The sequence below is a fragment of the Argiope bruennichi genome, chromosome 5 (assembly GCF_947563725.1).
Source record: "Argiope bruennichi chromosome 5, qqArgBrue1.1, whole genome shotgun sequence".
Lineage (NCBI taxonomy): Eukaryota > Metazoa > Arthropoda > Arachnida > Araneae > Araneidae > Argiope > Argiope bruennichi.
In genome coordinates, this window is record NC_079155.1 from 133,797,579 (window position 1) to 133,822,577 (window position 24,999).

Sequence of the window (24,999 nt, forward strand, 5' to 3'; positions counted from 1 at the left end):
AAAGGTACATTTTTAAAACGTCATGAAAGAGAAACGTTGATTGATCACATGATTGTGAATATGATTTAAGAAACTTTTATTAAACTAGCTGAATTGGAGTTTTAAGTGTTGGCAGAGTGCACCAGGGTCGATACAAAACTGCTAGGCACTCCGAGATGCTTGCCAATATGTACTTACATTCATAGCTGAACATAACATAACTCAATATAAATTTCACATAAAATTTTTATTGTTATTTAAATTAATCAAAAGAATTTACTACACAAAAAGGAAAAAAATCTGAATTATTAATTCAATTTTTATTTGAGCTTCAGTAATTCACTAATTTACTTTAAAATACATTTACATTTATAGTTAAATTCAGATTACAATCAATATTTATGAGGGAAGACTACCCAATCAATACGGGACATCTTCATTTGATGGACAAACACTTCATTGACAGGACGGCCCTAGGCGATCGCCGCGTTTTAACCAATGGTATAAGTGGTCTTAAAGCCCGCTGAAATAAAAAAATTTTGGAGAAAGAATGTATGAGTTATGAGTGAGTATGAGACTGATTAAAGCACAAAACTTGGATAATTTTTCCTTACGGATACATTGACAAGCACTGTTACTTATAGCATCTGTGTACCATTTCTATTCGTTATGAAGAAAAACTTGTCAATAGTTTTATTAGTAAGCAACTCATATTTTCTTTCATAACAATTTTTTTTGCCTCACTTACTCATTTCCAGCCATGCAAAAGTTTGTTTTTTTTATACTATTGAAGTTTCAAATTGTGATTCATTCTGTAGACAGAAATCGACCTTCATTTAACGCAGGTTGTGGTGAATTGCATATAAGCCAGTAACAGCGCTTCTACCCGGACAGCTGTTTTGGTAAAATCGGATCGTTACTGGACTGCTAACCAAAAAGTCCCAGGTTCTGTCCTCACGCGCCTCATACCTCTTCAAGGTTTTCGTGTATGCAGATCTTTATCACATACATTAAAGTTGAGAACTTCCTTTAAAGCCTGTTCGATATAATGCAGGTTTGTTCTTCTCTCCCCCCCCCATCTTTCCTTCAATTTTGTGAGCAATTCTCTCTCTCTCACAGAGGAGTGCCTGCAGGAGCTGACGGAAGTATGTGACGATCCAAAGATGAGCTACTGTTCGTGCGACGATAGATACCCACATCCGACCCACTGCCAATTCCCAGGTAAGATATTTTCAGAATTCTTCATTTTTATCATTTTGATTTTATAGATCCCACAAAAGCAGGTTCGAATTTTGTCAATCCGGGTTGGAACACGCAGTGTTTTGATGCATTCTTTTAGAACTACTACCTATTCCAATACTGGTTATGACACCACTAAGGAGAAATTTCGGCTCAGTCAGCCCATTTATGGATATGCTCGATATTTAGTAACATGGTGACTGGAGTCATTTTGACTGGATCGGAACCTGCGAGTGATGCACGGTGTTTTGAATTTTATATTTATTTGAAGAAGAGAAACGAAATGTGTTCCAGAGTGTTTTGAAATTCATGGGATACTAAAATGTCGGCACTGTTCTCAATCTTTTTCACAATAAGTCATTGTGTCATCTCATTCGGTTTCGAGCTTTATTAGAAAATTCTAATGACACCGCCCATTCAACCAATCAAGGAGGCTAATCGTTCTGATTGGTTGAAGGATCAAGGATTAATGAAAGTAAACAAAGAACGGTTTGTAAAAAAATAGGCTAACAGGAAGTTATGAAAAGACAGAGATTAATGAAGGGAAAAAAAAGCATTCAAAAAATTGGATATTGATCTGTTGTGTGAATGAATCATTCGTTATGTATAGAAAAAACCGGATAATTTGCTGAATATCGAAGGAATTATTTTCGAAAAAGATGCCACTCGCAAGAGCACATTCGGCCGAAGATATGAGTAATTAACGAGTAAAAGATTTTTTTTAATGTACAGACTTGTTGCGAAAAAGTTGTTATAGTCTTTACGAAACTCCTGTCTGAGAAATTTGCATGCGAGTCTAAACGAAGATTTGAATTCAAGAAATTTCCCAATTAAATAATGACTGCGAGACATTGAAATGAGAGATTATAAATGAGACAATTTCTTTATTTTAAGAATCTCGTGAGTAATTGGGAAAAAATGCACTTCTTACTTAAATGTGACTCATTTATTTTTTTCGAATGATACCATCCATAACTCAAGAAACCATTAGCCAGATGAATGAAATTTGGTAAATGATTTTACCACCGAATTGTCTGTATCAAATTTTCGGCCAAATGTTTATGCCGATTTTTTTTTTTGATTTTTTCGCGAGTGAAAGCAAATAAGGAGTAGTTACCAGGTGACAGAAATGATAAAATAACTGAACGATGGTGTTACCGCTACATAACCATTTATGTAATCTTAACTATTTCTGATAGTGATTAGCCTCCATTTTTTATAGGTTCTTCCTTAAAGTTTTGTTGAGGTTCCCATAATGACTCATTGCTTTATTTAAATTAAATTTAACATATGGTTTCGTCACTAAAATTATAGATTTGCTTCACATTTTGGTCCTAACTGGTCAAAGGAGAGAAGAACAAAATTCATACTGTCTTTGTTTTCTTCTTTCATCCTACAGTGATACAGCCATATGTTGATTTAGACAGGCGAGGGAAAAACATTGCGGCTGTTTTTTTTTTTTTTTTTTTTTTTTTTATTCCGTATTGTGGAAAAACTCATATTTCGTGTCAAAAACGATACAAACTTGGAAATCTAAAGAGATCCAAGTAACTGCGAGAGGTGAAAATTGCTTCCTGTCACTGCTAATTTGCGCATGAGATCCGCCAGATCCAGAGGCAGAGAAAGAGGAAAAAAAAAAAAAAAAAACACTTGTAACGGTGACAATTTTCTCGGAACAAATCCCTTTCTCTCGGTTTTTGTCGCCCTCTGCGTGAAATCTAATAAGCGAGCGTGTCTTCGGAGACGACAATTAGTTCGCTGATTGAAACCTTCAGCTCCGACAGAAGGATTAGGGAAGGCAACCTCTCAATTATGGCTCATTCCCTTGGGGCGAATGGGATTTTAAGTAATGCCTTTGCGAACCAGTCTCCACAAGAAGGGGTGACAACGACCATCGGGCCCTGATGGTCTCACACCCAAGGACAGTCTGATCCTCCCCATCACACCTATTGACCGCCATCAACAGATCTTACCTACCTTATCATTCGACTGCGTCCAATAAGGAAATCATTTGGGTAAACCCATTTAAGAACAGAATATCTAAATGACGCAATTCAGTTTCACTCATTTGAAGTGGATGGGGCCACACTGAAATTCGATTTATACAAATATTCGAATTAGAAGAAAAATTGTGTCTCAAGAATTTAATAAAAACAGTTTTAGAAATTTCTTAAAACAACTTGAATTGTTCTAAAACTGAAGATTTTTCATTCAATTTTTTCTTAATCCTTTCAGTCATTGTTTTATTATTCAAGATTACCAGTAGGATGGAATAGTGAAATCTTTTGATCACTTTTTTCTCGAATTAATTATAAGATGGAACCGCTAATAAGAAATTAAAATATAATTTAATTTATCAATGAACCGAAAATATTAAAATAGCACATTATCTTCTAGAACACACAACTGTACAAACTTTTCGTTTTCCAGCACACAAGGATGTAAATAAAAATTCAGTTACGAAATTCCATTATAATATAAAGCATATCAAGTTAAATAAAATGGCAGTGAAAATTTATTTTAATATTTAATGTATTAATAATTGATATTAATAAACATGATCATCAATCATTAAATAATCTGATGAAATTTTAATGGGGAAAATGAATCATATCAACTTCTGTCTTTTTTTTTTTTTTTCATTGAAATGAATGAACCCTAACAGCGTTATGCAACCTCAAGATTTTAATTTGTTTAAATCTTACATTTAAGGAAAAGATTTCTGAAATCTTACTTTAAGTGGTACCCTAAGAAGAAGTACTCTTTTTATTTAAAATGGGTATATAAATATGGAACCTCGGACTTCGTGGCAGAGTATCGGCTAAGGTACCGGGATACTCCCTGTTCAAACTTCATTTCGTTGAAGATTCATCGTGTATACGAATGGAGTGCACGTTATATCTGCATGAGTTCAAACGTTGTCCCGTTAGTAGGGTTCAAAAGTCTCGAAGTGGGTACCGGATCAGATGGCGCCCTCATCATCAGACCGTGATTCGCATCCACGAAGTCCTTTCCACAATCTGTTCATGTCATTTCAAAATAGGAAATGAATTGAAGCTAAATTAAACTACGAAATATTAAAACCAATTTTTCTCCTGTTCCTTACTAGATGTTCGCCCACTAGTAAATTCGCCAGTTGTAGTTAGTACCTATAACTATAAAAAAATAATAACTGTGAAAAATTCTGTAATGTAGAAAATTTCTAAACTCTAGTCCAATAAGAAATGAGAGAAAAGTCCATGGCTAAATTTCGCTTTCATAAACATGAAATGAGTCAAGTCGAATAAAATTGTCTAAATCTTTTCGTACACGCATGAAGCAGTGATTTTTCTTTGGATGTTGAACTGCGAGCGAATTCCGTTAATCCACTGCTTACGTGCACGGATCATGAATTCATTGCGAGTTGACTCTCGTGACTCGTATGCAGTGAGTCTTTCCTCGCAGCAATTACGTTGTCTTTCTATTTTAGAGAATGAAAATAAAGGAGCTAACTGTTTGATAGCGATGTTTGAAGTGATGCGTTTTGAGGTAATCATTTGAAAAATGCCGCTGATTACGACCCGAATGAATAAGCCACTCGGTTGATTGTCATCACTTTCTACAGCTAATTGCTCACTCGGCTCCCTCTTTTTTTACTATACGGAAGGCCACAAAAAGATATCTCATTTAAAAAAGAAACTCATTTAAAGAGAAGGTATCAGTATGGCAAAACATTTCGACCTCGAAATGACAAACCTCCTCAAAACCTTCCGGAATGGAAGAAAGAACTAGATTCATAGGTCGGTATGAGTTCGATCATTCAAAAATGCAACGAGCTAGAAGACTGACATTTAGCTTCCAAAATTGTGATATTTTGATTTTTGCTTGAAATCCATCTGCAGAAATGGATAATTGAAAAACGCAGCTACCTAGATGTATGGAAGTTAGCATTTAGTTTTATCTCCAGAATGGTAGACCTGCCTCAATTTGGAACGGAATGCATCGAAAAATGGATTATCTGTCGGTCTGTTCGTGTGCATATAATGTCGAAATTCAGAAACCAAATAAACTATTTAAATGGAATTCGGTGTGTGTTCATAACATTACAACTGCATGTTCGTAACGGAATATAGAATCCATCCGACCTTGGGGAAGAAGCCTAAATAGATATTTGATTGCGTCTGCACACGAGAAGGACGGAGGAAGAATACTCCGACATCGCAAACAATATATATATATATAACGCGGTTTTAAAAGAGAGAATCTGTCTGAAGTTCTGAACCCATGGTTCATTACCGCACGTGATTCTTCATTAATTAAGAAATGAACCTCCTAAACCTTCCAACCCGCACTGTGCGGTCACAGTTATGCAGTTGGGAACCACTTTGCAATGTGCATTTGAAAGTGTCGCTCTTTTTGCCATTGATTGTCCTGAGATATTCGCTTCGACATACCAGTTACATTTTTAAGAAACAGAAGGTTATTGCGGAATATTTTTTTATTTGATTAGATTTACGGTTTTGTTATATAAATTCTACATATCTCTTGAAGAACTTATTGTACTTAATATAAGATTTAAAATGATAAATGTATTCATTTATTCGATGGTGATATCATCCTATATCGGTTTTTTTTTTGTGTGTGTGTGTGTGTGTGTTATTTATTTTCTCATTTAGAGTTCTTTAAATTGTATTTAGTGAATTTTCTATTGTGCATGTATTTAAAATATAAATAAATGTTATAGAAAGAGTCGCCCGAATTGTTTTAAAATTTGCTGTAACCTTTCTTCGTTTAACGACTAATGTAACTTGCGACCGCAGGATAAATAAATAAACGCCATTCGAGGAAATGCATTTGCAGAGAACATATGTATTTTTGATATACGTACATAAGTTGAATTTTTTTTAAGTGCAATATTTATACACCGCATAAATGAAAATTCTGTTGGTAATCATAAACCGAACTTCTGAACTCTCTTGTTTTGTATCGCAATATATCGTACTACAAGTATACACACTGGAATTGTCTCAACTTTGCATGTGAAATCATAGTTTCAATTTTTGATTATGATTATCATCTTACGAATTGTAAGATGGCAGCTGGTTCCAAATCGCGTAACCATATTCAATTTACGTTACGCCTCCCAGCAAAAATAAGCCATTGGATGAATGAAAACCTCGCCATGTTGACGGAAATGTTAAAAGAGGCATTTTTCCGAACTGCATATTCTTCTCCCAGCAGCGGGAGATCCATCAACGTGATGCTTCTATTAACCTCTTTCTGTGACGTCAGGCCTCATCATTGGTCATGATTTGTGTACCCGCGCCAAGGTCGCCGCCATGCTATCATTTATTTTCTCCGTGTGCCATCTAAATTTCTATCTTGTTCTTGTTGGCGGCAGCCGTGAAGCGCCATCTGTTCCTCCTCAGCCAAAAATTGCCGACCCAAGCAAGACTGAATTGTTGCTACAGTTGCATTTTCCAAACGTTTTCGTAGCTTTCCTTTATGGCATCGCTGGCGACGAATTTTTGATGCATCAATGAGACGAGATTACGCGCCTGATGGCAGTTAATTGCCGGAATTGAATTCCACATTAGACATACAGCCTCTCCATTCAATCGGATGGGCGTTCTTTATTTCATAAGTGAAGCATCGCGTGCAACAAGGAAACGACTTTCCGCATGTTTATATTCATCTGTTTGCGAATTACCCTGCAAACAAACAAAAAATGCAGTTGCAGTTTTGTCATGGCGAAATAAAAATAATCAAAGATTGATACATGAAATAAAGCTCAATGAATTACAAAATAAAAAAAAATTATATTCATACATTATACAACAATATTATCATCAGATAAAACAAGGCATAAATCGTGTATGTATAAATATCTTCATGTTCAGAATATTTATTAAAAGCTATAAAAAATTGCCAGAAATTAAATGTAATAAAATCGTTTTGAAGTAATCTGTGTGTGTGTGTGTGTGTGAGGCGTATACGAATACTGTCGAGTGTCTCAGAACAATTCGTCATGTTATTAATTTCATAGAAAAGTAATTTATAATAATTATTTTTTATTAAGTTTCAAATTACGAATATTATGCAAATAAATAGAAGGTATGTCTGGAGGAAATATTAGATATTCTTATGAAGCAATTGACGCGCCATTTCATTTTGCACTTTATCAAGAATTCTATAATTTTTTAAAAAAAATCTAGTATAGATACAAAATATAACTACGACTTTCCAGATTTAACGGATAACAAAACTTTTATAACCTGCTTATTCGAAAACTTTTTACAGAATTATGTTTTTATGCTTAATATTTCTGCTGCGATATGACATTTATACTATTTTATGCCATTTGCTATTTTTATTCAATTTTTGAAATGAGATTATTAATATTTTAAAATATTAACCACATCGTAGGGATACCATATATAAATTCATTAATAAAATATGATAAAATGGTTCGTAAATGCGTAAAATGGTTCAAAACACTGCGTAGATGAGAGTTGTGCTTTCAACAACTTAAGATAGTGAAACCTCGTCGTTACTTTCATGTCAGACGAATTCAGTTGGACTATCGAAAAGAAAATAGAAGGAAGTAATTTTAATGTTTTTAAGACTCACTCGTAAGTAAAATGAAATATACTACAGCAAGTTTAATAACTCTTTGTTGCAACTGTTGTAAATTTTCGATTCATTTAAAGATGCTTTTATTTTAAATTATAAAAGTTTATTGTTAAACATTTTCATTTAACTTCTTTCTTGTTTGTAATCTTTGAAATTAGAATGAATTTTTCACGTATTTCCTGATATGTAAGAATTATGAAATTTTATACTCTTTTTTTTTTTTCTTTAATAGTAGTACTTTATTTAAATATTTGTAGAATTTAGCTTTCAAATTTTAATAAATCAAGATCATACTAAATTTTGACTCCTTATATGTAATACCGACTTTTTTTCGAATTCTTAATAATAATATTTATATTTATATCAGAATTCCATAATATCTCTTTAGAGCGGCACTCGGAGCATTTATTTCCCATTTGCTCTCCCGCCGGCCATCGCAGCGTGAATGAAATTTAGATTAGTTAACGTCTCGTTTTAAAGCAACGCTAAGGCTGTTTTGGGACGGACTTCGTAATTCTGAACTGCGGTCAGATGACGAGGACGATACCTGAGCTGACACCCATCTCCAAACTTCCACACCACACCATCGGGAGGACGTTTGGTCCCGACGGATTGAACGTGCACCAGACCCACTTACACGACGGTTCTTCGGTGGAATTGGGTCTTGAACCTAAAACCCTCCGGTACCAAAACAGAGGCCTTACTACTAGGCTATCAGGCCTCGCGTTAGATGCTAAGTCTGTGTATTAAATTTGAAATTAGAAGTTGCCGAATTGGTTGCTGATGTAGGAACGGCGGCAGTTGCAATCATAAAATTTTGTGGGGCAGAATACTATAAATTAAAGTATAGTGAAAAGTATCATGCATTCACAATGACGAATGCATGATACTTAATAAATATAATCTAATAAAATCCGTTAATCTAATAAGGAATAATAGAATAAATAAAATATATTCAATGCCTACTACTTTTTGTAGTGGTTCGCATCAAGCTTAAAGCGTGGCTTTTAATAAATAAGCTAAATTATAGATACTTTATTTATATAGGTTTCATTTTTTAGAAATTCAGTAGAATGCGAATCAACGAAGACAGAGAGTGACAAAAGCAGAAATCTGTTACAAAAATTCTTCCCGCCAGTTGCAGAGGCGCTCGCACTAGCGATCTCTTTGAATTTCTTTCAGTCAATTTGCCGACAACCAAACATTTTTTGCATTTTAAGGTATTGTTAATTTAATACATCAAAAACAGTGATTGAACATTTTTTGGCCTGTGCATATTTTGTCAGTTTGAAGCTTTCAATTCGACTTATTAAATTTATAATCTAGTCATCAAAAGTATCAAAATATATAAGGATAAATAACAGACTTTTAATACTGGCCATCGAAAACATGCCACTGCATCGCTCTCCTGGCTATCGCTTCGTTTGGCTTTGGAGATCGAAAAAGTTTAAATAAGATGGTCCTGGTATTCAAAATATCCTTAAACCGGGTCTTTGAACGTTAAGTTGATTCGGAAGTATACAAAATACAAAATATCCCCGATATACAAAGTGAATTATTCTAAATCAAAGAATGTAATTACAATGTTAATACTAATTGTGACTCTTCAGCTTAAAAATTAGTAGTGCTGCAAGAAAAAGGGGGGGGGGGATGACATTCCAAATAAAAAAGAATAGATACTTTAGTCATAAATAATCTGAAAATTCTAAATAAAATCCACATATGAAGAGTGTGACATTTCAGATACATTAAAATAACCAGTATGTGATATAAATTCCTTGTAGTAATGACAATAGAAAATGATGTGAACAATTCGACTTTTAACAACATCCCTACCTACAGTCACTTCCATTTTTACCCTGCCAATTCGACAGTGCTCGTCCAAAAATGAATATCAGATAAGAAGTTCAGTGAAGGATCTGCCAGGTTTATCGTTCCTTGCATGTAATAATTAATATTAATAGATCCTTCATAATATATTTTGTCCATTTTTACCCTGCCAATTCGATGGTGCTCCTCCAAAAATAAATATCAGATAAGAAGTTCAGTGAAGGATCTGCCAGGTTTATCGTTCCTTGCATGTAATACTTAATATTAATAGATCCTTCATAACATATTTTGTCCATTTCTACCCTGCCAATTCGATGGTGCTCGTCCAAAAATGAATATCAGAGAAGAAGTTTAGTGAAGGATCTGCCAGGTTTATCGTTCCTTGCATGTAATACTTAATATTAATAGATCATTCATAACATATTTTGTCCATTTTTACCCTGCCAATTCGATGGTGCTCCTGCAAAAATGAATATCAGAGAAGTTCAGTGAAGGATCTGCCAGGTTTATCGTTCCTTGCATGTAATACTTAATATTAATAGATCCTTCATAACATATTTTATCCATTTTTACCCTGACAATTCGATAGTGCTCGTCCAAAAATGAATATCAGAGAAGAAGTTCAGTGAAGGACCTGCCAGGTTTATCGTTCCTTGCATGTAATAATTAATATTAATAGATCCTTCATAACATATTTTGTCCATTTTTACCCTGCCAATTCGATAGTGCTCCTCCAAAAATAAATATCAGATAAGAAGTTCAGTGAAGGATCTGCCAGGTTTATCGTTCCTTGCATGTAATACTTAATATTAATAGATCCTTCATAACATATTTTGTCCATTTCTACCCTGCCAATTCGATGGTGCTCGTCCAAAAATGAATATCAGAGAAGAAGTTTAGTGAAGGATCTGCCAGGTTTATCGTTCCTTGCATGTAATACTTAATATTAATAGATCATTCATAACATATTTTGTCCATTTTTACCCTGCCAATTCGATGGTGCTCCTGCAAAAATGAATATCAGAGAAGTTCAGTGAAGGATCTGCCAGGTTTATCGTTCCTTGCATGTAATACTTAATATTAATAGATCCTTCATAACATATTTTATCCATTTTTACCCTGACAATTCGATAGTGCTCGTCCAAAAATGAATATCAGAGAAGAAGTTCAGTGAAGGACCTGCCAGGTTTATCGTTCCTTGCATGTAATAATTAATATTAATAGATCCTTCATAACATATTTTGTCCATTTTTACCCTGCCAATTCGATGGTGCTCCTGCAAAAATGAATATCAGAGAAGTTCAGTGAAGGATCTGCCAGGTTTATCGTTCCTTGCATGTAATAATTAATATTAATAGATCCTTCATAACATATTTTATCCATTTTTACCCTGCCAATTCGATAGTTCTCGTCCAAAAATGAATATCAGAGAAGAAGTTTAGTGAAGGATCTGCCAGGTTTATCGTTCCTTGCATGTAATACTTAATATTAATAGATCATTCATAACATATTTTGTCCATTTTTACCCTGCCAATTCGATGGTGCTCCTGCAAAAATGAATATCAGAGAAGTTCAGTGAAGGATCTGCCAGGTTTATCGTTCCTTGCATGTAATACTTAATATTAATAGATCCTTCATAACATATTTTATCCATTTTTACCCTGACAATTCGATAGTGCTCGTCCAAAAATGAATATCAGAGAAGAAGTTCAGTGAAGGACCTGCCAGGTTTATCGTTCCTTGCATGTAATAATTAATATTAATAGATCCTTCATAACATATTTTGTCCATTTTTACCCTGCCAATTCGATGGTGCTCCTGCAAAAATGAATATCAGAGAAGTTCAGTGAAGGATCTGCCAGGTTTATCGTTCCTTGCATGTAATAATTAATATTAATAGATCCTTCATAACATATTTTATCCATTTTTACCCTGCCAATTCGATAGTTCTCGTCCAAAAATGAATATCAGAGAAGAAGTTTAGTGAAGGATCTGCCAGGTTTATCGTTCCTTGCATGTAATACTTAATATTAATAGATCATTCATAACATATTTTGTCCATTTTTACCCTGCCAATTCGATAGTTCTCGTCCAAAAATGAATATCAGAGAAGAAGTTTAGTGAAGGATCTGCCAGGTTTATCGTTCCTTGCATGTAATACTTAATATTAATACATCCTTCATAACATATTTTGTCCATTTCTACCCTGCCAATTCGATGGTGCTCGTCCAAAAATGAATATCAGAGAAGAAGTTTAGTGAAGGATCTGCCAGGTTTATCGTTCCTTTCATGTAATACTTAATATTAATAGATCATTCATAACATATTTTGTCCATTTTTACCCTGCCAATTCGATAGTGCTCCTCCAAAAATAAATATCAGATAAGAAGTTCAGTGAAGGATCTGCCAGGTTTATCGTTCCTTGCATGTAATACTTAATATTAATAGATCCTTCATAACATATTTTGTCCATTTCTACCCAGCCAATTCGATGGTGCTCGTCCAAAAATGAATATCAGAGAAGAAGTTTAGTGAAGGATCTGCCAGGTTTATCGTTCCTTGCATGTAATACTTAATATTAATAGATCATTCATAACATATTTTGTCCACTTTTACCCTGCCAATTCGATGGTGCTCCTGCAAAAATGAATATCAGAGAAGTTCAGTGAAGGATCTGCCAGGTTTATCGTTCCTTGCATGTAATACTTAATATTAATAGATCCTTCATAATATATTTTATCCATTTTTACCCTGACAATTCGATAGTGCTCGTCCAAAAATGAATATCAGAGAAGAAGTTTAGTGAAGGACCTGCCAGGTTTATCGTTCCTTGCATGTAATAATTAATATTAATAGATCCTTCATAACATATTTTATCCATTTTTACCCTGCCAATTCGATAGTTCTCGTCCAAAAATGAATATCAGAGAAGAAGTTTAGTGAAGGATCTGCCAGGTTTATCTTTCCTTGCATGTAATACTTAATATTAATAGATCATTCATAACATATTTTGTCCATTTCTACCCTGCCAATTCGATGGTGCTCGTCCAAAAATGAATATCAGAGAAGAAGTTTAGTGAAGGATCTGCCAGGTTTATCGTTCCTTTCATGTAATACTTAATATTAATAGATCATTCATAACATATTTTGTCCATTTTTACCCTGCCAATTCGATGGTGCTCCTGCAAAAATGAATATCAGAGAAGTTCAGTGAAGGATCTGCCAGGTGTATCGTTCCTTGCATGTAATACTTAATATTAATAGATCCTTCATAACATATTTTATCCATTTTTACCCTGACAATTCGATAGTGCTCGTCCAAAAATGAATATCAGAGAAGAAGTTTAGTGAAGGATCTGCCAGGTTTATCTTTCCTTGCATGTAATACTTAATATTAATAGATCCTTCATAACATTTCTCATCTGAGTAAAGTTTTAGAAAATTACTCACGTATCATTCTTTTTAATGTAACCCCTAACAAAAGAAAATAAATATTCGATAAAGCACATGTATGTCAAAATAACAAGAAGAATTGAAATCAAAACATAAACTTCCAATGATAAAGGCAGAAGAAGGAGGGTCAAAAACTGATCAGCGCTGCAAGTCATTTTACTTTGATTTCAGCTCCAGCGCGTCTAAATTCAAGGGGAGGGGGGGATTACTTTGAAAATTCGTTTAAAAAAAAGGAAAATTAACTTTTAAAAATGAGCTTTTCGCCGTGCAACTTTACAGCCTAATGGATGTTTTGAAAAATTAGATTAAATAGAGTTTGACATTAGAATTTTTGATTAGTTCAGATTACTTTGAAACGGTTACTAGGAAGTAAGGCCTTATGTATCTTGACGAGTGAACAGGTGTAAGATTTATTTACAGTAAAACTTGGAAGTTTGTTAAAAACCAGATTAAAAAAAATTAAATAAAGAAATCTTTTATCGCATTTCCTATTAAATGCATTGTTCAGCTCTAAATCCTCAAATAAATAAAGGTTGTTAAAATGTAATCCTTAGCAGCCATTGAGGATATATAATTATGGTATTTTTAACTAACTAAGTATATTTTTAAAAAAATACTCAGAAAAATATTTTTAGTAAGCGGGTCAATATGAAAACTCTGTATCATACCAAAGTGTAACTGTTTCTTCAACGATAGGAATTATAAAAGTTTGCGTTGCCAAGTTTTCCTGAGACAAATATTGATTCATTCGTCATTTCTTACAAAAAAAAAAAAAAAAAAAAATTGGCGCAGACATTTATCGGCATGATCTCCACTTGGCGCTTGTGAATGCTCTTCATCGGTTCAAACATCTCCAATGACAGCGTTCAGGGGGTGCAATAATAACCTCTTGACAACAAATGCGATTGGAATCCGTTGATTTTTTTCTTCTTCTATTTCTTTCTTTTCTTTCTTTCTTTCTTTTTTTTTTTTTTTTCGCCAGTACTGTGACCGTTTATTTTTACATTTCTTTTCTGAGAACGTTTGTCTACGATGAAAGTATTTTTTCACCCTGAATCAATTGCCATTTCCAGTCATATCACCGTCTTTTCGATATCTGACTGAGATCGGAGTATAGATGGTCAACTCGTTTAAAATAGTCGGCATTTCGGAGATTAGTGGCAACTCGAGCTTCGTAACCGTGAACCTTTAATTTCTACTCTACGTACCAATAATTTCTGTCCAACTTAAATGAAACTCTTTTCAATTCATTTTGCGTGCTCTAATCATTAATAAAACTCCACTTATGACTTTGATTTTCCTACCTGCTTTTTGATGTGATGGAATTTGTTCTATATTTTAAGAAAATTTAATTAGAAATTATTAATTTTTAATTATTTTATTGATTATTATTCGGTAAATAATAATAAATATTCAATAATACTTTTTCTATTGTTTTGATTGGGACCGTCGCTTCCGTTTATAAGAGTTTGCGATTTAACAATTAAAATAATCCACTGAAAGTTGTGAATTGAAATAAATACACATGCGAGGATAAAGGTAATATTCACTGGATTTTTAAAAAAAATGCTTAAAATGGAATCTTTTTTTCTGATTTTTATTTCGAGAGTAAAGTTTGGAATTTTTTCCTTAGCTTTCGTTTGTTAATCAGATCATTCAAAGATGGACAGGATTTCCTTTGACGAATTTCATCCACAATTGATCAGATCCAAAATTTTAAATTTTGCAGAGTTATAATTGTCTATTTGACTCGGTTTTTTTAGAATTCTCATGCTCATATGCTTTCAGAAGGATTGATATAATTTCTTCTTTTTTTCTTGCTGAATCCCCCAAATTGCGCTAAAAATTCTCGAATCAAAATTTTTGCATTTACGATATGTTTGTTCTCTTTGTATATTAATAATTAATTTTTGGTTTGTGAATACGAAGTCCTCCTTCTTATCTTTTGTAGAATTTGCTCAAGCTTGTAAATACAAATAATTTTACTCTTATACTATAGCCTAGAAATTTACACCTATTATTAACTACTTTGCATAATATTTTTTTAAAACTTTTGCATTTATTTTTGTTTAGTATTTTGGTTTTTATGTGTATTATATATATATATATATATATATATATATATATATATATATATATATATATATATATATATATATATATATATATATATATATATATACTTACTTAGTGACAAATTTTAAACATAATTATAATTATTTTATAGAAATTTAATACTTTGAATGCATTCCATTGGCTTTTACAATTGCTTCAAGACGTCTTGGCATTGATTCTATTAACTTTTTGGTGGTTTCTTGATCTATTTCTTCTCAAGCTTCCATGAGTGCTTCTTTCAAACTATTTTTACTTGTAATATCTTTTTTTTCGGACTTGAGCATCTAATAGCATCCACAAATTTTCAATTGGATTTATATCCGGGGATTGTGGTGGAGTTTCAAGGCGTCTTGGCGCATTATAAAGCAACCATATTTTAGTAACTATCGCAGTGTTTTTTGGATCGTTATCTTGTTGGAATAAGAAAGTGTCATCGATACCCAATTTTCTAGCACTGTTTAATTAGTTATGCCGCAACACATCAATGTAACCTAAAGCTGTCATTTTTGTGTCAATAAAGTGTAATTTTCCAACACCGCCATGAGCTACACAGTCCCAAACCATCACATTTCCACCACCATGTTTCAGGGTCTAAAGTACATTTTTACTATCAAGGGCTGTTTCATTTTTTCGGATACTAGGGGGTGAAAAAATTTCAAACTTACTCTCATCTGAAAAAATAACCTTTTTCCAGAAGTCCATCGGTTTGTCTTTGTATTTCATAGCAAATTCTAGACGCTTCTTTCTATTTACTTCAGAGATCATTGGTTTTTTTCTCGGAGTTCTGCCTTTTAAATTAGCACTACGTAACACATTTCTTATTGTTTGAGCGATCACTCTAATGTTAGAAGATGCGGGAAGGTTATCTACAATTTTCTGAGCAGAAATTTGTTATTTTCTAATAGCTGCTTTAACAATACTTCGTTTATTTCTTGAAGTTAATTTACTCGGGCCGCCTGGCCTTCGTTCATTTTCAACGCGTCCAGTATTTTTATATTTTCTTACGATGTAACCAATAGTTGTAAAGGGTAACTTAACCATCTTCTGAATTTCGCGATAAGATCTTCCACTGTTATTAAGGTTAACAATATGAGTTCTCATGTCTAAAGAGACTTCTTTTGATTTCGTGGCCATTTCTCAACTTTTCTCTGCGAGTGACTTTCACTATATTAAATATATTAAACCTTCAATATATTAAAAGTTTAGTTTAATTAATTGATTTTAATTTTACATGCAAAATCCAAATAAATAAATGTTACTATGCATTTTTAAAGTGAATAATACTATGCATTTTTAAAGTGAATACTGTGCATTTTTAAAGTGAATACTGTGCATTTTTAAGTGAATACTATGTACTTGTGCAAATACTATTCATTTTTAAAATTAATTTCATAATGTGTAAATCATTTACGCTATGTGTAATTAATGCATAGATTTTTAAATTAACAAAACATGTAAAAAAATTAAAAATTAAAAAATTTAACTTTTTTGCTGTTAATTTTTAAATCATTGTTTGTTTGTTTCTTATGGCACTTGCCACTGACAAGCCCGCTGTTACGAAGACAGCGATTTAAGCCTGAGGGGGACGTCTCTTATTTTTTATAGCAGCGCCAACTAGGGCCAAGAGTACGACTTTGCTACTCACGCATCACTCATTCGCTTGCACAACCCCTTTTTACAGGAGGGCTCATTCACACATCTCACAGATAGAACAACAGAAGAACAACCATGCCCAAACCGGGACTCGAACCCGGGACGCCCAGATCACGGGGAAGACGCGCTACCCCTATGCCAGGACGCCGGCTTTAAATCATTAAATTAATGTGTAAGAAAGCTTAAGATTAAAGAATCAAAACTTGGTTTTTAAGTTTTGAAAAAGTCGCGTATAGATGTATATTCCTTCTATTTAGATACTTCATTCATTTTATTCAGAATAATTAATTTTTTTAATGAGATTCTTTATAAGAATACTATCAATATCAAATTCTTTTCATAGCGCAACTTCGAGAAAATCGTGGAATTTGATTCATCGTCTTTCCTAGAACTTTAAAATAGCCTTCGTTCACGCATATGTATATATATATAGGGTGTTGCCGAATTCGACCGACAAATTCAGAGAGGTGATAGTAGACATCAACAGGATTAAGAATCACCTTACAATATAGGGTCCCATAAATAGGTAAAAATCGCAAAAATATAGGGAGTCCGAAAATTGTTGGAAACTGTAAGAAATTAATTAAAAAAATAACAAATGATGTTTGAGCTATGAATTTTCTTTTCAATGAAAGCACATTCTTAAAGGGTAATGTGCCGATGCCTTTCATGTAGGTAATGTGCCGATTTGATTTTCCAGGGGGTCGTAAATTACGGAAAATGAAAAAGTAGTTTAGAACTCTTATCAGCAAAAAATATTCAAATTGAGAGAAAAATAAAAGCTTGAAAAGGTAAGGAATTTGATGCTCTTTAATTTGATCTAAGCATGTAGTATGAAAACGGGGGGGGGGGGCTGGTGTTAAGATAGTCAAGAAAAACTAAAGTGTGCACCAAGAAACATCTCTGCAACATCGGTACCTCTGTTTGCAGAGGGTGTCGTCAAATTCGAAAGTTAAATTCAGAGAGTTGATAGTAGGCATTAAGGAGATGAAAAATTACTATAAAACATAGGATCGCAAATGATGTTTATTCGGTGAAAATCGCAAAAGCAGACGTCGAAAAGGTAATGAGTTACTAATCCTCGCAATCATAGAGAACGGCTCTATGATTGCGAGGATTAGTAACAAATGAATCTAAAAGGAAAAGCCTTCTCGTATGTAAATTTTTTATCTTTTCGAGGAAAATGAAAGCAGCGAGCAAGTGTTCGTTAATGAGTATTGCTTTGTCGTTAAATTTCATTCGTAAACAACATATCAGATTTCACGAATGCAGCTAAAATGTGCTGATGCACTATCAAGCATTAACCAAATATTCTGGCGTACAATTGTAGGTATTTCCTGCAGTAAATCCGGAGGGAAAGCGCTGCAAGTAAACAAGGTACTTTGCGCCACTGAGGTCTTCGTGCAGAAGATACGGTACCAATAATTGACTCTGCCTACGTTTATATCAAGACAAAAATTGTGTTGTACATTCGACGAGATAGTGTTGTAGGGATTTTCTAATGACCAAATATGCGCAATATATGCGTTAAAGACCCAATCTGTCTTAAAGCAGGCTACATCTGAGAATAAAACTCTAGCAGAAAAGTGTGCATCTTCCTTTGTGGCATCAAACATCCAGCGCGCGAACTCCACTCGCAGTGGGTAATCATCATCGCACAGGAGTTGGACTTTCTTCAAGTGGAAGGTGTGCATGTTTTCAGCACGCATAACCTTATGTTTCGTATCGAAGACCCAGTTCAGCTGCAACTGATCGTGTGCTTGTTGATGGGGTATCTGCAAAGTGCTGCAAAAGTCTTTCTGTGTCAGATGTGCGCACATTGCGTTCTTCTCTTGCATTTCACTTTGTTATTTTGAAGGATCCTGTCCCCTACAACCGTCGATCGATATTTGAAAACGTAGTATGGTGCGGACAACGCCTCTTCGGATATTGCACTTCGTACATTCTTTGTGCTAGGCGTCCATTGTCATCCGTTCGGCCATAAAATAAATAAATATCCGCATATTCGTCATTCGTGAAATCTGACATGTTGTTTGTGAATGTAGATTAACGGCCATCCATTCTACAATGCTCATTAATGAATACGTGCTGGCTGCTTTTATTTTCCTCAAGCTCATGGAAAATTTACATACGAGAAAGCTTTTCCTTTTCGATTCATTTGTTATTAATCCTCGCATTCATAGAGCCATTCTCTATGCCAGGCTCATTGTCTTTCCGACGTCTGCTTTTGCGATTTTCACCGAATAAACACCACCTGCAACCCTATGTGTAATTTTTCATCTCCTTAATGCCTGCTATCAACTCTCTGAATTTATCTTTCGAATTTGACGACACCCTCTGCAAACAGCGGTACCGATGTTGCAGCGATGTCTCCTGGTGCACATTTTAATTTTTCTTGAATATCTTAAAACCTCCCCAGTTTTCATACTGCATGCTTATATCAAATTATAGAATATAAAATTCCTTACATTTTCAAGCTTTTATTTTTCTTTCAGTTTTTATATTTTTGCAGATAAGGGGTTAAACTACTTTTTTCGTTTTGAGTAATTTACGACACCCGGTATCATCAACTCGGCATATTACCTACATAAAAAATGCGTTTGAAGAATGTTCTTTCATCTAAAAGAAAATGCATAGCTCAAACATTATTTGTTATTTTTTTAATTAATTTTTTACAGTTTCCAACAATTTTCGGACTCCTTATATTTTCGCGATTTTTACCTACTAAACGTCGTTTGGGACCCTATGTTGTATGGTGATTCTTAATCCTCTTGAAGTCTGCTATCACCTTTCTGAATCTGTCGGTCGAATTCGGCAACACTCTGTGTGTGTATATATATATAGGGAAGAGTGAAAATCTGAGTTGAATTCGTAGATAGATAAAGTAGAAATAGTGGAAAGTCGAAATTTTCATTTCCTCCTCACTTTCTCAGGATTAACGATAGAAAAATAATGTCCGATGCAGCAATCAGAAGCAAAAAAGGGAAATACAGGTTCCCGTCTGCGATTATTTTGAACGTTATCCTTACAGTCCTTAAAAAACGGACTCACTGACTCATTACAGAAGGTACTAAGACTACACATTTGAAATTCGGCAGACGATTGTTGATTAGTATTCATTAAGAAAGAATTTTCCCAACATTTAATTGAAATTTTAATTAATTAAAAATTGTCCTAAATTTTAACACTTTTCTTCAATAATTTCGGAGCCTATTAACGCATCAAAACTCCATCTTAAATTTTTAATCAATTTTTCAAGTCTTTTTTTAATGTAACAATGCTTTTATAGTCGCACTGGAATCAATTCTATAATTTCGCTTTCTTCTTTTTCTTTTTTAGATTTACGATAAAATATTTTCTGTGTATATTTTCTGGTCATAAATGAAATTAGAGCCAGGGCAGCACTCTTAATAGTTGATGAAAATGTAAACTAGGCGACGGGGCCGTGTTTTAAAACCTAATCGAAACTATTGCTGTTAACTTCAAAGTAATCACCTTGAATATTTAACTTTACCATTCAAAAATGTGATTAAATCATCCATTTATTTCTTCGCATTGGCGATGTGTCTTTTGGGTGAAATTACAAAGAATTGTGTAGATATATGAACACAAGAAATAGCGGTGGCTCAAGGCTTCAAAATGAATTACTGGTTAAATACTTATTAAAAAATCTAAAGTTCTATACTCCAAATTCTCCCCAAGACACCAAAACAAGGAAACATTCCATTTAGGGATTGCAATATCGGACCAAAAGTATAATGCCGGTATTCGTTATTTTTTAGATCTTAATACCGGGATACCGGTTTTAATATCGTGTAGTAGGAATTTAAGAAAAAGAAAGAAAACGCAGGTGTTTCTTTGTTTTATTTGCCAGTTTTATTAAAGAGTGTAAATATCACAAAAAATAATTTGTATCTTATAAATTTAACAGTATATAAAGAATCACAAAAAAGTAAAGGAGCATCTTATTTATTTAAATCACAAGAAAGTGCAAATATCACTATTCAGTCTGTGGTACTATTACAAATTTTTGAAATGTGATCTTAAAAAACATAATGCATCCATTGTACTGTCATTAAGCCTGGAACGCAATTTTGTGCAAAAATTACCAGTTGTCGAAAACGTTCTTTCGGCATCCACTCCAGTTGCTGGTACTGTTAGTAATGCGCGATATAATTTTTCCAAGTATTTACCTCTAAATCCCTCATTTCCAAATAAATCGATTTCTCGTCGGATGGTTTTGGACATAGCTGATTTCTGTATTGTATTTTGGTTTGTTGAAATTTTTTTATTTATCGCTAATTCTAATTTTTGTTCAAGAGACAATTCCTTTTCACTATCGACATGAGTGTCATCATGATCTTCAATAACGGTACCGAATTCTTCTGAATATGGATAGGTTTGTGGATAAAAAATTTTAATAAAATTTACTATAAACTTGATCAGATTTGAACTGGCCAGTCTCTTTTCTTCTTTTTCATTTTCATTTTTAAAATCATTATAATTTGTAAATACCGTAAGACATTTTCTATTTCGGTATGCCTTTCTTCTGTGCGATTTTTCAATGTAATATATAATTCTTCAGATAGTGATGTGTGCTGTTCTTTCAGTGACTGCAACATGACATTTATTGTTGCATTAGCTGTTAATAAATTAGTATCTCTCCGACATAAGGCCTCAACAGCCAGTTTTATTGTAAGTAGTTATATAGTTCTGGATATTAAGTCGAATTCACTATGTGAAAAATTAATTTGCAGGTTTCAGTCGATTTTTGCCTTTTGGATTGGATTTCTTAGTTTCAAAAATCATTCCATGATTAGGAGAAAACTGTTCCAACATATTTAAGAATCTAATATTAACATATATTCTGTTTTATTTTCAGTTAGTATATATTTTTGTAATATGGTATTTTTTGTAGGGAACGTTTAAATATCTTAACAATTTTTCGAACTTATAAATCATTGGAAGCAATTCTTGATAGGTTAATATTTCATCCTCATTAGCAATTTCTTCTTCAAGAATTACATTGGCATTATCGTCATTGTCAATATCACTCTCACTCTCTTCAAAGTCGGAATCCGAAGTTTCTATATCCACAGCATTTGGATACTTCTGTTCTTTATTTTTTTGGTATAATTTATTTATTATTCCTAATTGAATTCCATGAGCATAGCGCAATTGCTGATTTGCACCAATCAACTTTCGAACTTTTTTCATAACTGTTGCTCCATCAGTCGTTATGGATACAATATCTTCTTTCAGGAATAATCTATGTTTCGCTAATTTAGATTTAAGCACTTCCACACATTTTTCGGCTGGCATACTTCCCGAGACATGTGTAAGTCCTATATTCCATTTTTTTTTTCTGAATGAATATTTATATTTAAATGGCGTCTATTTCTTACACTTGTCCTTTCATCAAATGTAAGACTAAATTTTTCACCATTTACTTTTAATTGTATTACCTCATGTTTCAAAGAATTGCGAACACCGTTACTGTAGTTTATAACAGTTCTTCTGATAGTGTTAATCGATGTTGGTAGATTGTTAAAACCTCTGGTGGATAGTGATTTGTGCTGCCATTTTACTTATAATTTCATACAAATTATCTTTTTTTTTTTTTTTCAAAATAATCTAAAATTTCTGATGGCTTGGGCTTAGAAACTGGGCTTAAATTTGTGTCTTCATCGCAATTAGATCCCTTCCTCTTTAACAAATTCGTATCATGTTTCTTTTTTAAATGTGTATGGAGTCCGCTTGTATTTCCTCTGTTCACTTTAATAATTCTTGAACATTTTTTACATTGTGCCACCATATTCTTTTCATCATATAAATAATGAAACCAAACCGAAGTATTATCAATTAATTTTTTATGTTCTTTAAAGTTATTCTTATTCATTATTATGGGTTATTACTTATGAATATATCTATACTACTATTATAAATGTGAAAGTTTGGATGGATGGATGTTTGTTAGTCAATCACGCCAGAACGGCTGAACGGAATTGGATGAAATTTAGGACAGAGGTAGATTATAATCTGGAATAGGACATAGGCTACGATTTATTCAGGTTAATTGAGTGGTTAATTTTTTAGTAATTAAAAACTAACTTTCTCGCCAAAAATCTGTGGCCAAATCCTGCCAAAAAATAAATAAGGTTTCAGTTTTTTTTTTTTTTCCCCTACAGGCTAACGAGATTAGGTTTGACATGCTTTCGACCGAATATTTCATACGATTCTATTTATTTTCTTAGTGTTTTATGCATTTAAAACTAAACATAGTTAATTAATTGATCTTTCGGATTCATTCTGAAGTATTTTTAAATTAAAATAAAACACGAATAAAGGAAATTGAAAATTTCTAATCTGCACTGCGTTACCCTAACTGGCGTATAAAAATTCACGCATTTGCGTTACCGTAACTGGCGTTGAAAATTCACGCACTGCGTATTGTGTTCTGATTGTTGACATCTATTATCAACGGATGTGCACTGGATTTAAATTATTTTCAGGTTAGTTGTATGCTTTTGTAATTAAATTGTATTTATGTTAGTTATATATTTTCTTGCATATGCTTATAGTTTTAAGTACATCGTTTTTTAAGTAGTTTTTTTTAACCTGTTTTCAACCGATAGTGTTTGATGCATTTAAAATTAAACATTGTTTATTAATCGATCTGCTCATGATGAATCTGAGAAAATTTTGTTGACAATTTCTTGAGATTTTACATAAATTAAGAAAGATATTCTTTAGTACCCATAAAGTTTAAACGCTCAGTGACTCAGTTTTTCAGTAAGCATATTATAAAAAAATGCTTTGTTTCAGTAAAAAATATTATTATATTCATTGCAGATTAATCCTTTCCACTTTAATTTAAAGCATAAATTCTACGGGAACTAACAGAAAATTAGAGAGATACATATTACGTTATGACTGAAGGCCTTTATAATATTATGAGTTTTTTATATGACAATCAAAATCTGAAGCTTTAAAATATTTTGATGAAGAATCTATTAAAGTAGGAATTGCATAAAATATTTAATTATTAGAATTTTATCGAACATTCAGATTCGTGGACCGGCTGGTCCCCAAAGGCGGCTAGTATATAATAAATCTGAAAAATATTTTGAACCCTAAAATATGATATGCAAATACAGTGTGAATAACAAACTCACCAATTAAAAAAATATCGAAATATTGTGTACTTTCTTCACAACTGCAACCTGTGATAGGATAGTTTTGACGCGGCTCCTTGGACGATTCACACTTCTCTTGAGTGTACGATGCAATTTTGTCTAATTCCTTTCACCCGTTAAGGAGACATAAAAACAAAAACGTATACTGCTTTGCTATGTTCGCGATCCGTGAACATGTAGTGGAGTGAATACCGAATACCGAAAAAACGGTTTCTAGTGAATACCGAAAAAACGGTATTTAAACTTGTGAATACCGGTATTACAAAATTGCACAAATGGCTCAAAATACCGGTATTCGGTATCCCGCTATATCGGTATTGCAATCCCTAATTCCATTAGATATTCCATGTATGAATGAAAACCAAGCTGTTCGGATTGATTTTTATTCCACTAGCAATGCTCTCATTAGCTACTGCACAGACGAATGTCAAACAAGGCTCAATGCCTGAACCCATGACAATTTCATCATGACAATCATCGCCTACAATCATCCTATCCATCTTGGTAACTAGGAATTTGAGATAGACAGCTGTCAGCGGGCTTTAAAGTGCCAACAACAGCAGGAACTTGAAATGTGGCTGGGGTAAGAAGTCATTTTCGGACTTCAGCCAAAATCCCTCTCTCCAAGAGGCCATACATTGAAAGAGTGGCCCTTCATTGAATCGTCTTGATAAATATTAGTTATTTTCAAGGCGGAACATAATATTAATAAGATTGGAATGATTAAACTTAGATTTTGAAAATTTTTGATTATAATAAGGGAAATACGACTTACAGACTGCCTTCATTCCTAAAATGTCTTCTCTGTCTTACTTTACTACCTCTTCAATCCAACCTGCTGCAATGAAAATAAATAAAACTCAAGGGCAAAGCCTGATTGTTTATTCTCCGATTTTAGGAGAAAACTAAAATGCAATTTAAC

At 33.3% G+C, this 24,999-nt stretch overlaps 1 protein-coding gene across 1 annotated transcript in view; it reads left to right on the plus strand.

The window, feature by feature from the left end:
* LOC129968987 (multiple epidermal growth factor-like domains protein 6) overlaps positions 1–24,999 on the plus strand; it is a 442,865-nt gene that overhangs the window by 222,489 nt on the left and 195,377 nt on the right. The window contains exon 4 of the mRNA XM_056083379.1: positions 1,099–1,200. Within this exon, the coding sequence (XP_055939354.1) occupies positions 1,099–1,200 (102 nt within the window). The remainder of the gene's footprint in view (positions 1–1,098; positions 1,201–24,999) is intronic.